The sequence below is a fragment of the Tiliqua scincoides genome, chromosome 1 (assembly GCF_035046505.1).
Source record: "Tiliqua scincoides isolate rTilSci1 chromosome 1, rTilSci1.hap2, whole genome shotgun sequence".
NCBI lineage: Eukaryota > Metazoa > Chordata > Lepidosauria > Squamata > Scincidae > Tiliqua > Tiliqua scincoides.
The window spans coordinates 165,194,206-165,215,406 of NC_089821.1; the positions used below are offsets into that span (position 1 = coordinate 165,194,206).

The window sequence follows — 21,201 nt, forward strand, 5'->3', positions numbered from 1 at the left end:
GAAATTTAATTAATCCGTTCCTATGGACAGGAAAAGTCAGAACAAAGTCAAATTTGGTTTACAAAGTGTTTATTAAGTGCTCTTTAAAGGCATACATACTGTAATGAGGATTTCAAAAATTTCAAGCACAAAACTTCAACTTTTTAAACATGACAGAAAAACATTTAAAAATCAGCAAACATGAGGCAGGACCATCTGACTTGAGGCTCAACACTGAAACTGAACAGAAACAGTCACAAACAGTCCTTGGACTGTGCAAAACTCTTCAGAAAGTACATTTTTAAGGCATGTAAACAGGGACATCATACAGAAACCAATACAGAAACTTTTTAAAATCACCAAAGGACTCTCTAAGGCTCTAGGGGACACTTGTACACAAACATTTTAAGGTGACCAAGTCAGGCTGAAGTGTCTCAACCTACAGGACCAGTCTTTTAAGGCAGGAAACTGGAGGCAGACAGAACTGTCTCCACATCACAGCAGCAGTCATTTACGTTCCCAGAGCTGCGGAGGGTCTCTCTGGGGATGGCACGAACGCTGGTCAACTGGGAGAAGGCGCAGTAGAGTAGGCAGGGACACTGGCAAACATGGAGAAGACGCATGCAGGAACGGTCTCAGGCTGTCTAGCTAGGACAGAAGCAGTTTGCAGTTAGCCAAAGACAACCTGGAGACAGCCCCCTCTGTCCCCCAAGTCTCAGCATCACTGCTCTAACTTACCTTAACTTAACAACTTGGACAACTGGGAGAAGGCTTCAAGGCTTGACTTCAAGGCTTCTAGGAGGACGAGGAGGAGGAGGAAGAAGGCAACTGGGCACCACTGGTAGAAGCAGCAGGTTCCTCTTCCACTCTTTGCTTCTTCATGAAGAACCTGTCCATGGGCTGCTGCTTCAGCCGCCTTTTCAGCACCCCTCTGAAAGAGGACATGATCCTTCTATCAAACATGTTCGCAAGGTCATGTGCCAGAGCCTTGTCTGGGTGGTGCCGCTGTGCATAAGTCTGCACGTTTTGCCACTGTTGGCAGATGTCCTTCAGTTCCGTGGAGGACAGCTGTTCCTCACTTGTCGCTTCTTCCTCTTCCAAAGAGGCCTGCTCCTGCATAGCCTCTGCCTGCAGTTCGACCAGCTCCTGGGTGAACAGCTCCCAGTCGTGGTCCTCCACCAGCTCGCAGATGTCCTCCTCTGTGACTTCGAGGCCCATGGTCCTCCCCAAGGAAACAATGTCCTCCAGCACTGTTGACTCTGGTGCAGGCGCAGAAGCATCAGAGTCACTTGTTGCCACACACTCTGGCCACAGGTTGCGCCAAGCGGAATTCAGATTTCTCTGGCTGATCCTGTCCCAGGCCTTGGTGACCATCTTCACGCAGCTGACGATGTCGAAGTGGTCTCTCCAGAATTCATGCAGGGTGAGGTTGGTGCAATCGGCCACCTCGAAGCAGTGCCTGAAAAGCTCCTTGGTGTACAGTTTTTTGAAATTGGCGATGACCTGCTGATCCATTGGCTGGAGTAGTGGGGTGGTGTTAGGCGGCAGGAACATGATGTTTATGAAGCGGATGTCCTCTAACAAGTCTTCCTCAAGGCCTGGAGGATGAGCAGGAGCATTGTCCATCAGAAGCACGGCCTTCATCGGCAGGTCATTGTCCAGCAGGTACTGCTTGACAGCAGGGCCAAAAGCCAGATTGACCCACTCCACAAACAGGATGCTTGTGACCCAAGCCTTAGCATTGGATCGCCACAACACGCTCAGCTGGTCTTTGTTGACCTTGTGCTTCCTGAAGGCCCGTGGGTTCTCGGAGTGGTACACCAGCAGGGGCTTTATCTTCAGGTCCCCGCTGGCGTTGGCACAGAAGAGGAGGGTCAGACGGTCCTTCATGGGCTTGTGGCCAGGCAGCTTGGTCTCCTCTTCAGTGAGGAAGGTCCTTTTGGGCATCCTCTTCCAAAACAGCCCGGTCTCATCGCAGTTGAAGACCTGCTGTGGAAGGTAGCCCTGTGTAGTCACGACCTCCAGGAACTCTGAGGCAAAGTCCTCAGCTGCAGGAACATCGGAACTGGCAGCCTCTCCATGCCTGACCACGCTGTGGATTCCAGATCTGGTTTTGAATCTTTCAAACCAGCCTCTGCTTGCCTTGAAGACTTCTGGCTCGGCTGAGGTTCCTGGCTCTTGCTGCACGAGGTCTGCGTGCAAGGCCTTGGCCTTCTCACAAATGACAGCCTCAGTCACGGTGTCCCCTGCACGCTGCTTCTCTTCCATCCAGATGAGCAGCAACTTCTCCACCTCCTCCAGAACAGGTGGCCAGTTCCTTACGATCCTGGTGACTCCCTTGGCTGCATCTGTCGCAAGGATTCTCTCCCTCATCTTCAGGATGGTCCCGATGGTGGATGGATTCCTCCCATACTCCCTGGTGAGGTCTGTCAATCGCATGCCTCCGTCGTGCTTCTGGATGATCTCCTTCTTCATTTCTAGTGTCATCTTTGTCCTCTTCCTGGCCTCTGCAGGAGCAGCCTTCTTGGGACCCATGTCAGCAGTTGCTATGTTTGCAAAAACAAAAGGCAGTGCTTCACATCCGCTTCACGCACACCTTCCCACCCCTGGCCAAACCTGCCTGGGACCAAAAAGTGGCATAACACCCCCCCACTCCCCAACACAGGAGAACAAATGCACATGGTGAAGCTACGCTCCCTACCTGGCCAAACCTGCCTGGGACCAAAAAGTGGCATAACACCCCCCCACCCCCCAACACAGGAGAACAAATGCACATGGTGAAGCTATGCTCCCTACCTGGCCAAACCTGCCTGGGACCAAAAAGTGGCATAACACCCCCCCACTCCCCAACACAGGAGAACAAATGCACATGGTGAAGCTACGCTCCCTACCTGGCCAAACCTGCCTGGGACCAAAAAGTGGCATAACACCCCCCACCCCCAACACAGGAGAACAAATGCAGATGGTGAAGCTACGCTCCCTACCTTTCCACTGCTTGAGATGTCCCTGTGAAGAAGCTCCTTAAATCCTGGTCTGGAAAAACGGTTGCAAATGAGTTCCACAGATTCCCCAAACTGCTGGAAAAACTCCCCAAAACAGCAGCCCAAAACTGCTGTTGGCCAGCTGGCCCCCCAAAACGTACCTCAAATGCTGCCCACCACTTCCCAAAAGTTATGAAAAGTTCAAAGAAACTTACCTTAACTGCTGGTAGTAGGTTCCCCAAGGAGTTGGTGAACTGCTCAGAACTGCTCAGAACAGTTGACCAAAGACAGGGTTCGCCCACAGCACAGGCTCCTGGAAGTCAACCCTGGAACTGCATGTGGAGAAGTGAGCCCAGGCTGCATTGGGGAGGCTTTTTAAACCTCCAGGCACAATGCATCCTGGGTATTAACGGTTGTGCGATTTAAAACAAACCAGGACAGGACAATAATAAAAAAAATTCGTTATGCGAAGCATAAGTCACAAAAATTCGTTATGCGAGTTACCAAACTTCGCGAACCGCTTTCGTTAAGCGGGTTTTTCGGTGCGCGGGGCATTCGTTATGCGAGGCACCACTGTATATTGTAGAGGAACATAATAGGACAGCCCAACCCTATTGAAAAACAGCAGCAGCAGAACAAGTTCTGCCATTGCTAGCTGTCACAAAAGTGCAGTGCCATAAAGCACTTAGTGGTTCTGCGGGGAGCTGGTGTACCAGCAGGAAGTCCAAATTTGTGAGAGTTCCGTTGCCTGAAGTCACGTGGATAGCAAAAATTGCATTAAAGCAAATCCATTTAAAAAACAATGTCCCTTTGCCAGGCAATTTTAAAACAACTTTGCTAACCTTTGTGATGTAAGACAGAGTCATTAAGCAGACATTCCATCAATCAGTCTCTCTCTAGGCACTTAGAAAGACTTCACTCTGAGCCAGCAACTCTTCCGTTCACCCAGAGCAGGGGTGCCCAAACCCCGGCCCGGGGGCCACTTCCCACCTAATTGGGCCCTCGGGGAGCCCCCAGTCTCCAATGAGCCTCTGGCCCTCCAGAGACTTGCTGGAGCCCATGCTGGCCCAATGCAACTGCTCTCAGCATGAGGACAACTGTTCGACTTCTCACCTGAGCTGTGGGATGAGGACGCCCTCCATTACTTTCTGTTTCATGTCTGTGATGCAGCAGTGGCAGAGAAGGAAAGACTGGCCTTGCTTTGTGCAAGGACTTTTATAGGCCTTGAGCTACTGCAAGACCTTCATTCATTCATATAAGTTCCATCTCTAATAAATTCATTTATGTAAAGTTATTCAAATTTTAAATGTAAATTAATTCTTTTTTCCCTGGCCCCTGACACAGTGTCAGAGAGATGATGTGGCTCTCCTGCCAAAATGTTTGGATACCCCTGACCCAGAGTAAAGTGATTATCTTTCATTCACATGCTCAGGGGGAAGGGAGGGGTCGCTTGTCTTGGTGTGAAGCTGTTCTAAGTGCCTGGAGAGAGAATGATTGATGGATTGTCAGCCAGCTGCCCTCTCTCACATTAATGAGGCTATTATTAAATGACTATTTTCCTTTAATTTAAAGGGCACTTCTCATTTTGTTGAGATAGAAAAATCCATGGACTTTTTCATGGGTGAAAAATCTGTGAATAATTAGGTTATACCTGTAATCACTTGCATGACTATCTCTCTACAACAGTAAGACAAGAAGTTTTTTAAACTGTGATTTTAAAGGGATGCATCTTTTCCCTTCTCCAGGAATCAACACATTCCTCCTCATTTGTAGTGGCCATTCGTGTTGAGTCAAATCCATGCATAAAAATTCCATGTATAACAAGGTTGGACCTGTACGTAACAAAGTTAAATTTAAGAAAAAATATATACAGTATTTGTTATATTTCAGGTCATCTCTGTACATGGAAACTTACAGGGTAAGGGTATTTTTCCCTCACAGCTATTATGACATAGACTGAGCCAAATTAAGTGAGCTCCTTTAATTGTCCTATACGCATTATATGGGGATGAAGACAGACACAAAGTGTGAAGAAAATGTGAACAGGAATTATTTCTGCACTTCCCAGTTCAAGATACTGTTGTTGTTAAATTCTGTAGGTGGGATACTGTATCAGTTCAGCCTGGGAAGGGGAGGGAAGCTGTGAACAAAGTGGTAGATCAACAGTAATGAAATCCTGTTTCTACTGTGTTTGAAAAAGAATAGAGATACTTCAGATAAGGAAACTGGAGAGAGGAAGATTGTAGGTTCCATTAACAGGACGTCTGCTTATAAAAGTTCCAGTACTTTTGTTACAAAAGGTTGCATAGGGATGGGAAACAGTATGGGAGTTTGATATGTTTACAATATTTCCAAAAATCTGGAAACTCTGATTATTCAGGCCTTCAACAAACACTTTTGTCAGGTGAGAGCCAAACTAGAAGTTACGTGTTGTTGGCTTTGGAACATGTGGGTTTTAAAAAAAATATCGGCCACTGTGGGGGGTGGGAGGCATTCCAGATTAGGACCACGGAATGAAGGGAAGTGGACTTTACCCTTTTGCCTCCACTGTAGTCTTGATCCGGATCAAATTCTATGTTACTGCTTTTCCTCAGCATCCACTCAGTGGGGTTATCCTGATCTGGATCAGCTCCTCTCTCCATCCATTACAAACATACACACACTGTCGACAGAAGTAGAACTGCATTCATTCAAGGGGTTTTTGCATATGTGGAAAGGTTCATTATTAAATCGGTTCTTCCTTCCATTCATATAAAGGTCTTCCACCAATGATGCACCACTGTGGCAAGGGTCTGAATGCCACCCTAAAATGCTCTAAATTCCTAAAATGCTCTAAATCCATGCTCTAATGGATTTGTGACATAAGCTTTGTTGTCCTTTTTGTATGCTCATTTCCACCTCTCTGTTTGAGAAGCAAAATGAATTTTTGGAAAGGCATATCCAGGCTCTTGCAACATGGTATGCATGGTGAATTTGCTTGGTTAAGTAAGGGGAGCCTGAATTGCCAGGTAAGATATGATTAATGAGCTTGGATTAATGGGAAGTGATCCAGTCAGGTTCAAATCAGCATGTGTAAATTCTTGCGATGAACTTCCTTCCAAGATAAGGATTCTTTTAAAGGAAGCAACAGGTGGCCAGCACACAAGTGCAAGAGAAGTTTTAAGGTATGTCCAAATCAATGCCAGTTTAGCCTTGGCAATATGAGCTCTACTTCATTCTTGGTATGCAATGTTATTCCTTAAGCTTGTACTAATCCCAGAGAAATTGTTAATAACTGTGGATGAATTTGTGCAATTCCAGTGGTTCCAGCCACTTCCTATGCTTCCTTCTCCAATGATCAGCCACAGACACAGGGATCAGGCAGATGACCCACATTTGGTTGTGCTGCATATAGTTGGTCTCAGAACATGGCAGATTTGACTAGGACAGCTGCCTGTTTTGTGAACATCTACACTCTCCCTCTCTTCCAAACAGTCCTGTATCTACTTCATGCCTGCTAGTTTCAGCTGCTGGAAGATTCCCAGCAGCTGAAGCCTGCACACATACACTATCAACAGACAGCTCTGAATGGTTTTGAAAATAGGGGAATATAGATTGCCCCCTAGAAGAATTTCTAGGCTGCCATGGGCTGCCAGTTGTTAATCATCAGTAAACTTGAAGCAAGAGTGGAACTGAGACCACATCCCATCCATCTTCTCTGTGGAAGAAAAAGAGGATAGAATGGCTGCAAGTGTTAGATAACCATTAGCACTTAACTACCTCAGTCTGTAAGGAAGAAAAAGCACTATTTGGTGAAACAGAACATGTATCAAAATATGCTGAACAGTCCTGCACAAATGTGTTCAGTTTCAGCACTTTCACTTATTTATACCAGACACATTGCCTTCATAAAATGGGTAGCTTGAATTTTTCTGAGATTAGCTCCCAGGTCTGCAAATGTACAATCACCAACATCTTTTAAGGGAATATGAAGTTAATTTTCCTTTGTCACTGAAAGTGAAGGCTTAGTATATTCGGGCATAGATGTTTTGGGGTGGGTGGATAGGAGGGTGCTTGCTACATTTTTCTTCCTCAACAAAGAAGGCTCATTTGTTATTTCAGGTTATTAATCATGGGTACCCCAGAGCATTCATACGTTTGTATATGATCACTTTTATCATGGAACAAAGCTAGCAACCATTGTTCCACCATTCTTTTTGAAAGTGTGTCCTGTTTGTGAAACAACTTTATAAGAAGGTCTAAAGAATTTAGAGGAAAAGAGGAAAACCAGTTTTTCCTTCAGATGTTCATTTCTGTGTCAGAAATGATGACCCCATTTTTTTCCCCCAGTGAAGCCTCTTCATGAAAGCAACACCTCAGCATTTGTGTTTTTCCTAATACCTTACAATTCACATTTTGCCTCTAACTTTGTGTTATTAGAAAGACATTAGAGGAGCTCAGTTTCCTTACGTTTTTCTCCTAAAATTAAAATTCTGGGACTACTTCAGTCTAGTATTACAATTTAATTCTGTTAAAAGAAGCTTCTTGGAAATAAGGTTAGAGCTTCTCCGAAAGCAAAGCAAAAGCTCTTCTTGCTACCAGTTAAATAATGAAGAAGTTCACTTCCAGATACTTCAGTGCTGTTCAATTAATTTTGGTGCTTAAAACCATTAGTGCTTGAGTGTGTGAAGAGATCTGCCCCCTTGGTTTAAGGGTTCTGGGGAAAAGACATCATGGAGATTCTGGTGAAATTCCTAGAGGAAAGCTCAAGTGAAAGCTGAGTGCAGGTATCGCTGAAGAGAGGATCAAAGAAAGGCATTAAAGGATGATTCTTTTAACTAGAAAGAATTGTACAACAGGAAGGAATGCAAGTCATTCCAGTTTGAGCAGGGAACTACCTGTGATTTCATTCTTTTAGCTGGGACCAGATTTGGATGTTATAAGAAACGGGAGGCAAGGAAGAATGAGTAGCTTCTGTTTCTGAATCTCCTATAAATATAATATACAGAATAGGTAGGTATGAATCACACAATTAGTCAGAATCTTCTAAGTTCCTAAACTCACCACTGTAATGTGTAATGCTGAGATTAAGTATACATGTTTTGCAGGTTATAGAGGAAGTAAGGACAACTAGACTCACTAGTCACTAGGGGTGGTTTTTTTTGTTTGTTCCATACTTTTGATGCTCAAATTGACTGAGGTTTACCTTCCCTTCTTCCAGTTTTCATGAAAGGGACTTCCAAAATAAATCTCTGTACTAGGAATTTTTACTTGAGAGGCTTCTCTGAAAAATCTCAAAGCCAATCATCATGTGCATGCTTTCATTTTGCTTTTAGTCTGGAAACTGGTATGACTCTGTGGATATAATCTGCAGTCGAAAAGTACTCTCTGACTCCAGTGGTTTTATGACTGGTTTATTTCCCCCCATCACTTGGCCATATACACCTTCATGATGCTAAAACTTGTATCACTGAAAAACAAGTACAACCGACTAAAAATACTTCCACACCACCTCTTGTGTGCGCTATGAATTCTTTTATTGTTACGAGTGCTTCTTAATGGTTATTTAGGTACATTTTGTTGATACAAATGGATCTTAAAATGCTTTTCTTTGGCTGGCTTATGCCCCTGCTACATTTTTAAACTTAAAAAGGTAATATATGAATTTGAAAAAAATGTCTCAAAACATGTGCATCACATAAGCACTGTGACTGGCTTCAGCTCCAGTCCTAGATGCGTTAGCTCAAAATGAATACATGACTGGAGGGGGGAGTAGGCTCCATTTCCAGCCTATGCACACTTTTTTCAAGATCTGAAATAGGCATATATGCATACAAATGTTACCACATAGGTTTCCCTCAGATGTTGAATTGAGCACATGTAGTTTGGTGGTTGGAGCTGCCACCATAATATCAGTCCCAAACCTATTTGTTCTATCCAATTCGAATGCATATGAGGCCTGCCTTTCAAATATACACTTGACAAATCCAGGTCTGCTGCTGATGTTAGCTTTGAGGAGCCACCTTTTCTCCTAGAGCAGTGATTCCCAAACGTTTTTGACTGACGTCTCCTTTGACCTAATGGGCCATTGGCCTCGGCTTCCCATTAGGGCTACAATCCTATACATTATATCAGGTGGTAGATTTTTCATGAGGATTCTGTGCCCCCTCCCGGCACCTCCCCCCTACTGGGGGGAGGTGGAGCCAGATGCAAAATTGTGGCTTGCAAATTGTGGCAGGAAAATTAATTTTGTTGTTGTCACACACACACACACACACACACACACACACACACACACACACACTCAGTAGTCTGTTCTGCTCAGTGTTCCACCAATGGCTGGAGAGGTCACAATAAAAAAAATCAAACCACTGAGGTGAGGGTTGGATGGGACATAAGATTTGGAAGTGACCTTAGATCAGCAGTCTCCAAAGTTGAGACTGCTGCGTGCTCGCAAAGGCTTCCCCGGTACAGACAGCGCTTACAGTTCTGCAAAGTAACTGTGGGTTTCCACAAAGCATTTCTTATGACCCCATTTTTTGTTGGGTCCAGCTGCTTCGGCCAGGAAATCTGGACACAAAGCTTGCTGGGGTGCTTGAAGCCGGAAGTGACTGGACACAATGAAGAATGCGGGTGCACGGAGGCACTTTGTAGAGGCTCCCCCACAGAACAGAAAGCACCATCCACGTGGGGGGAGGGCTTAAGAAGGGTTCTGGATCTGGCCCATGGACCAGAGTCTGGAGAACCCTGCTTTAAATCATCATAGGTACCAGTTGCTTGATGGTGACTGTCTGCCTGTCCTTGAAATATAGAACAACCCTTATTAGAGAAATCATACTTATCTGAAATTGTACAATATTGAGTTGTCAGCTATATAAACACACCCTAGGCATTTTCATGGTTACTGCTGATCTGGTTAAGATGCTGATTCCCTTTGAAACATGACAAAGTCATAACAAGAATTTAGGTTTGGGTTCTAAAATTCTTCTGCAAATACAACTACTCATCATTCATAGTTGCAACTGTATTTTACAAAATGTACAATAGGTGGACATTTTTGCACCACTGTGTGCAATTTGGGGTCTTGTTTGAAAAAAAGCTTAAGCTCATTCTTTTGACCCAGGCCTTGCCCCAGGTCACTGTTTCTGGAAACAAAAGGCTGTTCTATATTAGTCAGGACAGCATATAATATTAATTTTGGTGAATGCAATCCAGGGACAGCATTATATTTTAAGTGGGGTTGTCAGTGGCTAGACATGAAGCATTTCACAATGGAATAAGATGAATACAATAGAAACAGCAGTAACAGCCCCGTTTGCATGCACAGTGTTTCACCTTTATGAATAATAAACATCGCTATTGACGGGAAATTGTGGGGATCTAGTGTGGTTGCCAAAGTCCGTAATTACCTGTTCAGAATATCAATGTGCCCAGCTTGGAAGTCTTATGAATCAAGAGTTATTTCGTCGAGAAGTCCTTCTCTGTTTTGGAACGTAAAATGAGATGCATAACAACACCTCAGGCTAACAGACATGTAGCATTCAGGCTGACCAGGTTGCCTTTCAGCTGCATACACACATTTTTTTTTTAATGTTAGCCTTTGACTCTCCAGGAAACTTTGTGAATCTCTCCTTGAACTTCCTTGAAAGAGGACTCCTCCTGCTTTGTAGGGACAGAAGGTCTTTCTTTAGTATTAACCTTTTGTTCTCAAACTTACAGGTGACCACTGCTCCGTGCTCTGATCAGCCACAAAATTTCAACATCTGATAAGTTAGGTTATCAGATGTGCAAAAATCTCTCCCTGGAATCTTTGTGTTCCAAAGAAGGGTAGTTAGAATAAATAGCATACATGTCTACTTGGAAAAAGCATGTCTTTTTTTTTTTTTTTTTTTTTTTACATAGGGAGAGGCTATGAAACCTCCAAGTGTGGCAAAAAAGAACTGAATTATTAGTGTCACAAGTGAAGAAAGTTCTGCTTCCTCCTTCTCCACAGCAGCCCATTGTGAAAGCCTCTCTTAAGGGTTGGGGAGCCCTCAAAATGGTATGGGTTCAGGGGGATGCATGGAGAGTGAAAATCATCCAAAATCAGGTAGAGAGCGGACTTAATGTGAGCAGGAATGTTCTTCCACATGCAGTACATACTATCCAAATTAATATTTTTGCATATGTTACCCTGCTTAATTCCTAGTTTGAGTTGAATCATTTCAGAACTTTTAATGCCAATTTTAAAAAATGGTTTTAAAGCTGTGGCTCATAATATACTCTTATAGTATAGTATCCTACGTTTATAGTATGGGAAGTCAATTTAACTTATAAGTATCAGGTCTAAAATGAGCACATAAGAATTTAGAACATGTCTACCCTACAATGATATAATAGGCATGCTCTGTGGGAATTGTGGGAAATAAGAAGCAAGGGATCTCAAAAAGATAATTCTTCATAGCAGTTATTCTGGATGTTCGTAAGGAGAAGTGTGTTTAATGAAGTACAAAGTTCATGGCAACCAGTGACAGGAACCTTTATAGGGAGTACTAGAGCCTCCAGAGAAATCCTCCTTAGAATTAAATGTGAAATGTAAGGGACCCTGAGACCAGAGGACCCACACACAGGGTCATCGACTGCCCAATCCTATCCACCACCACGCAATAGCAAACAAACATGCCAAATGGAGGCTGCACTCATCCATTGGGTGGGGGTGATAAGATAGTCTGCAAGAGGTAAGTATTTTTTTACATACCCCCTGGTAGGCTGCACCAGCCATTTTACTGGTGTAAGTCCAAGGAGAGAAAAAGGAAGGGGAAGTTTCAAAAAGAGGGCTAAGATCTGGCACACTCTGGTGTCACTGAGATCCACCCTCTGTCTCTCTCTCCTACTCCTGTTTTCCCCCAATCATTCCTGAAAGTCCTTCTCCCCGCCTATGACACACTCCTGTTGTCAACTTATGGGCACCAAAAGAGGCCTCTGGAGCCACTGCTATGTATACTGCGTCACTATCAGTTTTCGGCAGCAATCCAGAAGTGCACAAGAGCAGCACTGCTGTAAAGGACTTTGCGCTGATGCTCAGAAGTCAGTGTATATAGAAGTGTGGCCCTAATGTTCAAATACTGGAAGCCTTTTTTAAAAGTCAGAGTGAATGGATTAAACTCCAGTGATTTTGTACATAAAAAGATTCTAAAAGTTTACTGACAGCTAAGTTTGCGAGAACTGAGGCATTGCAATTCTCCTTCTGAATCCTACAGCAATTCCAATTACTTACTAAAAAGACATAGAGGTAACAGAAGATCTCGTGACACATAGAAAGGCAAAGATTAACTCTCTCAACTGAGACTGTACATTTAAATTTGCTTTATGACATTGATAGATTAAAACATGACATTACTGAAGACAGCATCAAAATGGCCATTTCTAAATAAATGAATGATGAAAAATTACAATAACTAGGGGCTCTTTTTTATACGAAGGTTGGAAAGTCTGCCATATATCTTTGAAACGTTTACTCAGTTCTGATTTTAGTTCTGCTTGCTTCGTCTTGCAAAGCACAGCCTGATTAATCTTCTAAAACATTTTGTTGTTGTTCACATGCATAGTAGAATCCCGGGACTATTGGGATGTTCCTAAAGGAAAAGAGAAAACAAAGATTCACATTAATTTCTCATTTAAATTTGGCCCCACTAAGCAAAGCACTGAAATGTGTCTAAATTACTTAAAACCTAATGACAATTTTCTCAGGCACTTGATTGATTAATTACTCATGGCACAATGGTACTCCTCTTACCATCTTTAAATCCAAATATATTTTGCCACATAGTTGTTGCTGTGTGACCAAAATGCTTGTAGCAATGTGAACCTCATTTCAATGTTTAGTTTCATTCAATAGGGGCACAGACAGACTATTTTGTCTGGATTGTAAAAAGATTCATTTTCCAGTCTTGACCATGTTCAAAAACTTTCTGTGATAGATCTTTAACTCAGCTGTCTGAATATTCTTTCTTTGCAAATAATGGCAGGAAATGACACAACTTTACTGAATGACAGTCACTTACAATTTGTCATTTGGTTTCATTTGTTCATGCCATTTTGACAGATAGCTCTTAGAAAGGTTTAGCCCAAGGTCTAAATCTGCCTGTATTATGATCATAGCACTTTTTCTGTGATCTCCTGAATTCTTCCGTGAGCTTAAGGAAAATATCCGCCTTTCTCTTGTCAACATTCCCCTGCTCACATCAAAGAGGGAGGGATGCAGCCATTGACTACCTGTGGAAATGTCTGCTCCCATGAGATATATGGAGATAGCTGAGGTAGCATCCCTGGAGAGCAGAGACATTTTGAGGTATGGGGACTTGCGTGAATATGATGGGCATTGTTGTGTTTCCCAGTATGGGTGTCCCCCAGTCATTTGACAGGTTAGCAGTGATGAAAAGCAGAAATGGTTGAAAAGCGGAATCCAGTCTTTTTTTCATGTACAAATGTTGCTTCCAATGGTTTTTTAGCTAGCAAATTGCAAATGCCTTTTTTATCTTGTAAATTCCTGCTGTCACAGAAAGATTTCTGCAAATCGACTCTCATTAACGCCTTGACTCTCATTAACGCCTTCGGGAATGGGAATAGACCCGGAGGAAAAGTTGGCACAAGCTCTCTCTCTCTCACTCACACACACCAGAACAGTTTGAATCACCATATCATTTGCAAATAAACATGGGGTAGGGCAATTTTAGCCTTTAGAACAACAGAGAGAGGCTGAAAGAGCAGAGCATGCATTAAATGAATGACTTCCGGGTATAACTGAAATGTGTTGAAAAAGCTGAAGGTTGAAAAATGAACTGTCAGAAAGTGGGGGATACCTGTATCAACTTTGGACACGTGGCCTCAGGAATGGGCAACAGCAGGCACCTTAGGAGCATTTAACTTGGTGAACATTAAAGTGTATGTACTGATCACTGGTGGTGGGTAGCCCAACCAATCATAAAGAAGCTTTTTGAAACTCGTTACACTGTTTCCAAACCAGATGTGTGTGAGTGACATTTATACTCCCACTTTTAGCAAAGAGTGGCTCTCTGTGGTGTGCAATTAAAATTCATGATGCAATACAATATGAGAATGTGGAAGTGATGAGAATGGAAGGATCGTAAGCATTAACCAGTTTCCTTTCTGCTGGAGTTGAATTGGATACACCCAAAAGTGTCTAGAATGCTAATGGTGTGGACTTGTTTTTACGTGCCAAGTCATGATGCTGCAACCCTGTTCAGAAGCAGGTCTAGAACTCTATGTACTCTTTCCTGTCTGTGGGAAATGTGAAATATACATAAAATAATTAAATATTTTAAAATTCAAAAACAGTGCCCTGATGTCCTTGGATGGTCACCGAGTTGCATTATTCAACAGAGGTCTCTGTTTCAAATCTGATTTTTGAGGAGCCACACTACCCATTCTTCTAAAATCTATGATTTCATTCTCTGTGCTGTACCCGGTTTCCCCTGAGCTTTCATTATTCCTGACTGAACAATTGCCCATTTTAAATAGAGGGGCTGTGTCTAGTAAAAATCTGTTAAACGCATGATCGGTCCTATTATGAACTATGAAACTAAATTTACTGCAAAATGATTAAAGGCTGGTACTAATTTAAAGGACAATCATCTAGAAGGATTTAAAGCGTCTCATACCTTATCAAGTGATTTAAGCACTGTATTTGATTGGGATCTGTTCATTTCATAGCAGTTTTTGCAGTCACCTTCAGCAGGCGGATCTCTTCCGTCTTTTAACGCATATGAGTTAATTGAGCTTCTGGATGAGTAGGACCTATTAAACACAAACAGTCATTGTGACAGCAAGGATGTTGTAGTGGTTTGGGAGTTGGACTTAGACCCGGACAATCCAAGTTCAAAACCTGCCTCAGCCATGGAGCTTCCCTGGTGACCTTGGGCAAATCACTCTCAGCCTCACCTACCTCACAGGGTTGTTGTAAGGACAAAAGGAGGGGGAGCAATGATGTATACCACACTCAGCTCTTAGGAGGAAGGGTGGTAGAAAAATATGAAAAATTAATTAAATTATTTCACTACCAGATGAACATCGGAAGCTGTGTTACACCAGACTTTTCAATCTCTTTTGTGTGCAAGTACCACTTTTTTTTTTTTTTTTTTTTTTTACAAACACTGCTTTGGCAAGTATCCTCATAGCCACCAGAGCCATGTACAAGAGTGGACGGCTTGTACCAGGGCTTTGCTCTGCATCCTCTTCCCCTTCTGAAGGGCCAGGCAGCTGTGCAGCTGAGTTCCCCCCCCCCCAAATCCACCACCACTCCAGCCATCTTCACGTCAGTGGGGTTGATCGGACAGGGCAGTGCCACATGGGCACCATGACAGTGGGACAAGATACCATCTGCCATATTGTGTCGCTAGTGGTACTGATACCACTGGTTGAAAAGCAGTGCCTTATGTAGACTCCATCTATGAGTCTCTCAAGCCCACTAGTGTCTGTTTTGATGGCAGTGGCTCTCCAAGGAGTCCAGGTCTATCCCAGCCCTGCTCCCTGAAACCCTGGTTGATTGGAGATACCAAAGATTCCAGCTGGGAACTGGTGCATGCAAGTACCATTCAGCTATGGGCATATGGAATGGCTTAAAATGCACCTTACTATCAAGAGTTAGGCTTCGGAGTCCCACCTCCCCACAAGGATCCTCACACTTCATCAGTAATGTTTAAAATATTCTAATTCATTTTGGAACCTAAATAGTAATAGATGGTGAACTTGTTTTCTTCCTTTTTTGTTTAAAGGAAGCCTGGAAATGAAGTTGGGAGTGAATATAGTAAATTGTGTGATTTCTGACAAACCACTGCTAATTTATCACCTGTCTTATGACTGCAGCCCTGCTTTTAATTATGTTGCTCATGCAGGGGGGCCAAACATGTAAATTAGTTCAACATAGGTTTTACATTGTTTCTTTCCTTTGAGCCCTTCAAAAAGTTACAGGCTTTAGGCTATCCACAGAGCAGTGGCAAGATTTAATCCTAGGAAAGGCTCACTTATCATCATTACATATTATTTGACAGGTGGAATAATGTAATGAAGTTCAATCAGGCAGAGCGCGTTTAGCAGAAGGCATTAAAGAGACACATTTAGTAGTAGTGCTGCATGGAGTACTCAAATTGTATGGGATAGGAGCAGATGCAAGGTTAAAATCTTCCTCCTCCAGCCGCGCGATCACACAAAACGAACATCACAATGTCCCAGGGACGGACTCCGAGCATGACAGCTGTTTTCACCTTTATGTGTTAGCCATCTCCAGTGACTGCAGACATCAAAATCAATTTAGTGCAACTGTATTTTGCAAATGCCCCTTTTCTCCTCCAAAGTATGTGCTACTTTACAGCAGCTGAACTTGAGCAGAGTTCCTCTTTAAAGGCCTAATCCAGTTTCTGCAAGCATTGGAGCAAGTTTCCATAAATATACCATTGGCCTTACAAGTAACAGCAAGATCGAAAATGGGGTATACTCCAAGCCTTTGTGAGTGGAAGCAAACTGACAGCTCCAACCTAAACCTGTTTACTTGGGGAAGTGAGTTCCACAGTAATGGGAATCTTTGTAATAGGGCAGTCTTCTTTTCAGAACAGGTCACCTGTGTTTATGCTATATGGTTGAAAAGGTAATGAATATGCAATAAAGATCACACCAGCTGCCTGAGTTTAACAAACAAAGGGTGTGATTTTTGAGAAGGAGCAAAGCTCAAAAGCTTTGATGCTTTTTAAGAGCACACATTCTGGCATTTTACAGAACAAAGGGTTTTGCATTTATGATTGGATGAAGACTTCCACTACCTTGGTTACTGTAGCATTTTCCAAAGATAGAATCTACTCTAAGGGGAACAGAAAAACAACTCTTCCCAGTTTTACAGTGACATCAAGGCAGTGTGGACTCTGTGACATACTCTGTCAGATCCAGATCAAGACAGTCAAGACTCCCCTTTCCCTTTCGTCTTTCTTCGCAACGTCTGCTATCCAACCACTTCCATGAAAAATGCAACGCTATCATTTAACAAGTTCCAATCTAAGTCTCCCTTTTTTGGATAACTTGCCTGTTTAACCCCTTTGCTATATGCCTGCCAAAACCCCATTAAAAATGGATGTTGTTCTTTTCAAAATGGCATGTAGTGTTCTCTTTGCAGTTCTTTATTATAGATGCAAAATGCAACAACTACCTCTTCAAAAGTGGAGGCTCTCCTCCCCCCCCCCCGTTGTTGCGATCAGATTGTCCCTATAGTTGAAGTGCAGCTGTTCACACAAAGAAGTGTATCAGTATGAAAGTTAACTGGAAATCACCCTTTATTCAGCACCAGCTGCCCACGTATAATTTAAACCTCACACTCAACATCCATTTTTGGAACCAACACTTTTTTCATGTTGAAGAGGGATTCGTGGTTGATGTGTACGAAAATGATTCTTCGTACAATTTTTGAAGGCGAATGAGGTCAGAAAGGTGAGAAACAGAACAAGTTGATCCAGCAAAGGAAGAAAGGGAAAAAAAAAAGGTAATCTTTGTGGATTTGGCAGCGTTTGCTGATTACATTGGTACTTTCTCTGCTATAACCGTGTGATCCTGACTGTAGCTTTTTCTTGTTACAAAGGAAAATCTTGGAAAGTACCACTATTGACCTTTCGTAAGTATCAGTCCACCAAGGTGAGAGCTACAACATGCTGTGTTGTATTAAGCAAATAGACCAAACAAGTTAATGTGGAGACACATGTACTTTGGCATGCTGTGCAGCCACACAGCCTCTTGGAAAGAACAGGGGCAGAGAGCACTATGTGAGTAGAGAAGACCAATGCACCTGACTGTGGTCTAATATGGAAATTGTTATGGTGGGTGCCTGCCATCTAACTCCTTTCCATGGACATGTAGAGAGATGGAGGTCTACAATTTCATTAATACTTGCTAGAAGATCATGAAAGAGCAAATATGCAAATATGTCACAGTTTATGATAGCAGTAGTCTAATCCCTTTTGTTTGTTTGTCCCACTCAGCAGTGAGACTTACCACTTCAACGGAAAAGTGTTTTTCTGAAATGATGATGATGATCAGATACATACATAGTTGAAATGCAGCTGCAAGTACAATGTCAAAGTTACTATCGGCCCAATCTTTGCTGCCTTCTGCCTTTCCATTGGACCATTTCAGCGATGTGGAGAGGAGGGATTTGCTGCATGGGTAACAGTCTATCCTCCATATCTACCTTACCCAGGCTTCGCGCACTGGAGAGGACACTGTTCCGGAACCACTATTCAGAGCGCGATACCATAGTCTTCCAAGACTGAAGGATGCCAACTGACGTCTAACTGTCCACCCTGCAGTATAGCAACACTGAAATGGCCACCGCTATGTCCTGTGGGACCAATGAGCCAGCTAGAGGTCTCCCTGGGAATATTGGTTCCCTTACCCCATGTTGGGCTCCCGCAGGCCTAGTGGTTCTATTCAATCTGCACCAGTGAAATCACTGGCACAGATTTGAGTAGCCTGTGTAGGATTTTCAGGCGTGGGAGGGGGGATAGGATGTAGCAGCAGCCGAGGCTGCTGTCCCCCCCCCCCCACAGACCTGAATTTCCTTCGGGCAGCACCTGCCCATGCAGAAACATCCCTTCCCCACCCTATCATAAGTTGCACACCACAATACAGAATAGACAAACCACACTACAATTCCAGAAACCAGGTTCTGATGCTATTGTGAAGGCTAAAACCACTGTCCACAGCAAGAAGTCACCCTGCAATAGCAAATAATCAAGATTCAAAGGAGTGTGGGTGAACAGGCTGAAACAAACTTGCTGAGCAGGTCGAACCCGGCCCCACCTCCTGGCCACTCTGATTGGCTGGGAGCTTTCTCCACTGTCATATTATCTCAAGTAGGTGGGTGAGAACATGCCACTGCACTGCTGAGCATATCAACCTTACACTGCTCTTCACTGCCCCTGCAGATACAACAGTGGCCCCAAATTGAGATAGGGGGAAGTATTCTGAACAGTTAATTGCAGAGTCTATCTTTCTCTAGATCAGCAAATTTCAACCTTTATCATCTTTAGCACACTGAAAAGGCACTAAAATTGCCACAGCACACCATTGGATTTTTGAAAATTGACAAGGCACACTATGCTGCCGGCCAGGGACTCATATCCTCCAATGGCCCTACTAAAAATGACCCTCCCCCAAACTCCTGCAGCACACCTGCAGACCATTCATGGCACACCAATGTGTCACGGCACACCGGTTGAAAATAGCTGCTCTAGATGTTAGGATGACACTGCATTTAGCTTATGTTCATGAAAGACAGCCATGATTAGAAAAATTGCAAGATCCAGTTGCAAGAAAGAGCTGCACTATTCCTTGAGTCTCATTCCATGATCTGCTGCACAGGTGTGTGAATCATGCCGATGAATGATGATTTGCATGGGAAGTCAGCTAAAGTAACATCTAGGCTTTCTCCAACTATGCCAACTGTCATCCTTGACAGTAATGATTTTGCTTTATGTAGAACACAAAGAAAATTTGAGGGAATGGGGAAGAGTGCTCGAGAGAATACTTATAAATTTTCATGAGTGAGACCACAATTATCTCTATGTGTCAGATTTTGCTAAGCTGAATTCTGTTCTCATTATTGAATTTGGCTAAAAGTCAAGCTCCTCTTTAAAGGTACAACTCTTAGAAGGCATGAGAATTGCAGGATCCAGATGTCAAAGGCCTCAAATGCATTCAAATGATAGTTACCTACTTTGTGACAAGAACGGTTTTGTTACCTCAGCACTGCAAAGTATCAGCTTTTACCTGAATCTTATAAGAGAAAGGGCATAGTGAGATAAGGCAAGAGCTTGTTATTTCTGGTTTTAATGATGTAATTTATTCTCATTCTCTCATTAATATTTTCATGTCAGTTGTGCAATTCTGCTGAAAAGCATAATTTTAGTTTTACTTTAGACCAATATAGCACTGGGCACAAGAATTTGGATATTAATCAAAGTTTTTCTTTGTAGACTTTGTGTGAGTTGTCCTCGGATCTCTATTATCTGGAACTCAGTATTCTTAAGGGGCACGTAACATAAAACTGTGATTCCACTTTGTGCTATTCAGATTTACTTAAACAGTAAAGGTAGAATTTTAAAAGAATAATCCAAGCCAATGGGCTAGAATTTGGGGTGAAAGTGGGATGGTGGAACTCAGAGGGCAAATTAAGAAGTGTTCTAGTATGCATCTTAAAAGCATTTTATGTGAAAACAAATCTCATTGATTTCAATTAAATTAAGTTCAAGTAATTCAACTTGTTAATTACAGTTAAAAATGCCCCAAAAGTCAGTAGCAGTTTAGTTGTTATACAAGGTAATTGGTGAGAGATAGATGAATCCTCAACTGTGTTACTGTTTCAAGCAAATGTAATGAAATGGCTTCACTCAGGTATCATACTAAACTGTGTGGCGTGACCATTGCTAACCTTTGGTTTGCACACTTCCCATTCCTCTTTGGCTGTGAAGGAGAAAAAGTGTTTTACTTTTCTTGGTGGTTTCAGACAAACAGGAATCTAATTCAAGAGCCAAGCCTGGTAAATCCTGGCTTATTATAACCACAGCTTACAAACACGCCAGGATATGAAATTGAAGCTTATTTGCAAACATTGGCTTGACAGTTGATTATGCAGTGGATTTGCTGAGCTTGGACAACAGACAAAATCCAGCTTGTTCTAAGCCACCAATGGAAACAAAAATTCGGTGAGAGGTGGAGGGAGGTGCAAACAAGGCTTTGACCCACTGTGCTATACTATATCTATGCTATGATTTCGCATGACATCTGATCAGAGCCAATATGTCTGCAAAGTGTTCCCAAATGTTGATATTAAAGTATCTGTTATGTATTGATGGTGAGCCGAGTACTGGATTATTTATAAAAGGCACAATTTAATCACTTCCCATTAATTTTTATCTAAAAGGAGCCTCAATTCTCTCTCATTGAAATTAATGGATCATGAATATTAAACATGCTTAACTTTGTCCTTTTAGATTTTGAAATTAATGTTATTGATATTGGATCTTCAGGACAGAATGGTAGAAAATCTGTGTGTATAATGTAGACAAAGTAAACTTTTAAAAATAAGGTAGCAAAACACAAATACAAACATTTGCCAGGTCTCAATATATAAATCCTAGCTGACTCCCATCAGCTTAATCTCAACCACCAAATGCCAGCCTGGTAAGGAGGGCATCCAGCACTACCAGAAGATACTTAGACTGCT

The 21,201-nt window shown here is 42.7% G+C and overlaps 1 protein-coding gene across 1 annotated transcript in view; it reads right to left on the bottom strand.

Moving 5' to 3' along the window:
- Positions 1-12,514: 12,514 nt before the first annotated feature.
- Positions 12,515-21,201, bottom strand: part of TPO (thyroid peroxidase) — a 70,104-nt gene continuing 61,417 nt past the window's right edge. Inside the window, exons 14-15 of the mRNA XM_066622688.1 lie at positions 14,600-14,736; positions 12,515-12,553 (exon numbers count right to left, since the gene is read on the bottom strand). Of these exons, the coding sequence (XP_066478785.1) occupies positions 12,515-12,553; positions 14,600-14,736 (176 nt within the window). The remainder of the gene's footprint in view (positions 12,554-14,599; positions 14,737-21,201) is intronic.